This window comes from Atta cephalotes (assembly GCF_000143395.1).
Source record: "Atta cephalotes unplaced genomic scaffold scaffold00033, whole genome shotgun sequence".
NCBI lineage: Eukaryota > Metazoa > Arthropoda > Insecta > Hymenoptera > Formicidae > Atta > Atta cephalotes.
Genome location: NW_012130097.1, coordinates 1,429,029 through 1,433,889, shown reverse-complemented (window position 1 = coordinate 1,433,889; position 4,861 = coordinate 1,429,029). Strand labels below are relative to the sequence as shown.

General features: G+C 26.7%; 1 protein-coding gene across 1 annotated transcript in view; it reads left to right on the top strand.

Annotated features, from left to right (window-relative positions):
* LOC105621361 (UPF0605 protein CG18335-like) overlaps positions 1–4,861 on the top strand; it is an 11,007-nt gene that overhangs the window by 1,952 nt on the left and 4,194 nt on the right. The window contains 2 exon segments of the mRNA XM_012202825.1: positions 4,047–4,122; positions 4,448–4,604. Coding sequence (XP_012058215.1) covers positions 4,047–4,122; positions 4,448–4,604 — 233 coding nt within the window.

Genomic DNA, 4,861 nt, shown 5'->3' with positions numbered 1-4,861 from the left:
ATATAAACTGTCCTATCTTTCATGTAAATGTATGTACATAATTTCACTTATAATAGAAAGTTATTATGAAAATATACATCTAAATATTCATTTATTTATTGTTATAAAAAACGGAAATGAAACTTGCGAAATAATACGTTTCTCAAGAAAAAATTATACAGTTATAATATAAATAATAATGAATAATATATAAATTTCTTGATTGTATGTTGTATTTAAAAACGTAAACGGACGATGATTATAATTAAATCTCAAAAATTGTATACGTCTGTATGTGTAATTGCAAAAACTTTGTTACGCGTGAATTATTACACCACGATATCATTTTTTTTACTTCTTTAAAGAAAGCTTAAATCTTACAATTAGTTTTTATGCTGGATTGTATGTGTACGATAACGGTACCATAACTTTGTACACGCATAAAATATATAGAATATTTAATATCCATACATACATACATTATTTGTTCGTGAATAAGTGGCTATAAGCAACAAACTATAATTACACTAAGTTGTGAGCATTAAGTTCAATAAAATTCTAAATTCAGAAAAAAATCTCCGTGTTTATTAGCAGCAGTATAAATAATTAATGGGAATAATTAGATAAATCTCAATTGATGTTTATAATTATTCTATTGGAATCCTATTTTTAATTTATTGTGACAAAAATTATAGTTTGTCACAATCCTCTTTTTATTTTTCGTGCTATTTCTTTGATTACTTTCAAATCCAAAATTTATTTTATTTTACATAAAATATCTATATCATTAAAAATTATATTTACTGGGAATAATAATACTTAAATAAATGTTTATAAAAACTAAACATAAATAAGACGTTTAGTCTTTATAAACTTAACAAAAACGCAGAAAGCGTGAAATTGATTCCACAAGGAAACCACATCTGATCGAAGGATTTTCAATGAAATCAGGCCTATTCTGCACAGAGATCAAATCTAAATTTTTTCTTCGCAAACGATTCTAAACGATCTAATTCTAACCGATTTGATTTTCAGTCGAATATAACAGAAACCGCAGAAACGGTATTTAAACATTGATAAAATCTGTTGATATCGGCTATAATATTAAATAATTTGACATTAGGAAATTTGGAAATTATCTACGTGATAGTATCTTGAAACTTAAATAAAAATAAATATACAAATAATATATAAAATATTGCAAATGATTACAAAGTATTTATTATTATATATTAATTAATTTTTGTACACTAATTAATTGATTTACGAATTTGAAAACAATTAATTGGAGATATAAGATATCAATTATAAAAATTATGATAAATTTCTGAAATCATGCAGATAAATAAAAACAAAGTTTAGAATTTTTTAATTAGAGAGAGAGATTAATATAAAAATAATCATAAATAAATCATAAATAAATTTATGATTTTCGAAAATTGAAGATATTGTCTAAAGATGTTGTCAGTCAGTTTAATCTATTTAAAATTTTTATAAAATTTAAAATAGTGTAAAAACTTTTATAGAATGCATTATTATTATAAAAATTAATATATGAAACTTAAAATAAGATTTTCTTTTATGCACATATATAATCTTTGATATTGAATGTAACATAATTAGGATTTTGAATACCAATTAATACTGTACATCTGATGATATGCGAAAAATCAACCGCAGTAAAGCGGCCTTTCTTATAACGTACCTATATTGCATCAAATGCATTATGCATTCACAATATTTACTGATCGCACGACATCGAACAAGAAAATCGAAGTAGCATATGTGTCTCGATTTCCAGATTATATCGCATTCAAACTAGATCATCGGATGACCCACCGGAAGCGTGCATACCCGAAGTATTGACCTCGAAAGCAATGGTACCGCGGTTGGTACCGTGCCAATTTACACTCCCACATCCCCACTGTAAAGTTATATCACGCGCAAAACTACCCTTCTGTATGGCGAATCACCTCGAACTATTTATAATGATTTACCTTAGCTCCGGAATATCGATCCGAGTGAGAAAAGACGCGGATCGAAACGGATGAGTTGCTCGAGAGAAAAAACACTGTCTGAGAAAAATAGAAACGCCCCAATTAACTGTTTCCATCAGATTTATGCTATTATACCTTTCTCATTATAACAAAAATGGATAACAAGAAATGACCGATAGCAAGCAAATTGGTTATCGAGAACTTCTTTTTCATGAAAAGAAAGTTTTCACTTGTATCTTAAAACGGAAAGAAAGTCTCTAAAAACTATGATCGAATTTAATATACAATCTTGAACTTTTTCTTTAGAATATTAAGTATTATACTACTAGTATATACACTACTAGTATATACACTACTAATATATATAATTTCTAAATTATAAAAGAGATAGAAGAAACAGTTATTGGAGATGCAATAAGAAAGAAGTAAACGTGTACATTTAAATACGAAGAAATCTGTACGGAAAAAAACAATTTTGCTAAGTATCTACAAAGTTAGCTAGACACAGATTTGAAAATAATTTTTGGATTATTAGAATAATTACATAGTAATCTCAAGCATGATAAGCAAAAATACAAAAAGTTTTGACATTCTAGGAACTAATTTTTATTCTAATTACTCTGCGCGCGATAAAAGTATAGATGGACGAATGAGCTAAGATTATGTCCTTCTTGATATTGAAGAGAAGTAAATTCTATTCTAATGATTTTGATGATCCAACAAAATCATTTTCAAATCTGTATTTAGCTAAATTTTAGATATTTAGTAAAACCATCCTTTTCCTGTAACAATAATATTTCAAACGATCTGTTAGATACTTAGGGACTTCACTTTTTTGATACTGATCTTGTGATATGGACACGGGAAGATGGTTCAACGACCCAGATACGATTATTATTATGCAGATCTTAATAGTCGAGACTCGTGACAACCATAGGAGTGACTTCAGCTGGTTATCCCACCGTGACCGCTACAAAGTGAAGGCTCCATTTACTGGGTCACCGGTAGTCCGCTTTTACGGTTCTGCGATTACTTTATTTAGGGATCGGCCGTGATCGTGTCATTCTCTCAGAAGCATTTAAAGCGATGTCCACACAGTCTACAGTTAATAAATGTTAAATGCAGAGCAAATAACTGAAAATATTTTCTAAATTTCGAATTAACTCGTAAAAATATTTCTGAAAAATATTTCTGAAAAATGTTTCTGAGAAGTTTTTGACAAAATAATTAAAACATACTTTTAACAATATATGTTATCCTATATTCTAAGAAAAAAGTTGTCAACTTGTGAACTAAATGTAAATTAGTTAGTCTTTATTTTTTTAGTTAGATGTATATATTTAAGTCATTTATAATGTATATGTAATATAAATTTGATTCAAACATTGTTCAACAAAAAATAAACTAAATTAATTTAATCACGTTAACAACTTTTTTTCTCAGTATAGTCCACGTCCTTCATCTTAAGATTCACTGATCTCGATTCTTCTGAACCATGCTATTTTAATTATTTACGGTATACTTAATACAGAAGTTACAAGTGGGCAAATATACCTCGCGTGCAAGTATTTTTTTTCTCGGAATATATATGTATATTTTATTGTATCTTACATCGTAGTAAGTAGCAACATAACCATGAGTATAGATTCTAACGAAGAAACTCCTATATGATGATATATCACATAAGATATTTAATTGTAAGGTATTAGATACGTTTCACTAGACATAAAAATGGTTATAACATATTCAGTATTCACATAAGGTCATAATTTTGCACGCTACATTGTCGTCCACTTTCTTTCTTTATCATGTTTTAGTCATGGAAAAATAGACTGCAAATTGATCAAAAAATCTTGCATTAAACATTATATAGTTGATTTATCGTAAATGCTCTGTCACAATAGTGAAACAATGTAACATAATACTAATACGATTTCTTACTAAGAAAAATTCAATTTCTTTAAGAAAGTTTTGAGGAACGCAGCAGTTCAGTCATTACATTACAGTCTAAATTTATGTTTTAAAAATTCATACTGTGCTACCTTTACTACAAATTACATATACTTTTAGGTACACGGGTCATTGTCCCACCCTCAAATTTCGCGTTGGAAAGAGATTCGGAGCGAGTACAGAGGAAATAATGAAGGTAAGAAAAGAAAATATCAAAAAAACCGGAAAAAATAAATTAAATTTTCAAAATGAGAGAGAGATGTACTTATTTATAGAGAAAAAAAGATTTTGAGTAAAAAAGATTATATAATAATCGTAGAATCAAAAGATTATTAAAAGATTATAATAGAAATGATTTAATTGAAATTATTGAATTATTATTTTGAATTAAATTATTAATTTGAATTAAATTGTCAAAATAAGGAAGATGTATAGAGAAATTTGAACAAAAAAAATTGTTTAATACAAAATATTACGAATAATCAAATTGCACAGTTAAGTTTAGTTTTGTATTGTCACAGGAATTATTAGAAAAGAAGATTCTTAAAACTGGACCATATAGACCAAAATCCGGTAGAGAAGCCGAGTTACCAACTCTTCAGGATAAAGAAATCAGAAGAGATTGGCCTAACGAAGCTGGATCATACAAGGCACCTCCGTATATTCTAGGATATACCGGTAAGACAGAATACCTTTAAAATAGATAAAAAGACCCTTTAAATATTTATCTTTTAATCACTTTTAATTAAATTAAAAAAAAAAATTGTTAAAATTGAGATATCAATATTTTATATATTATTGCTCTTGTGTTAATAAAGTGATATTAAATATTTTTAATAATTAAAAATGTAAAAAATTNTNTATATATATATATATATATATATATATATATATATATATATATATATATATATATATATATATATATATATATA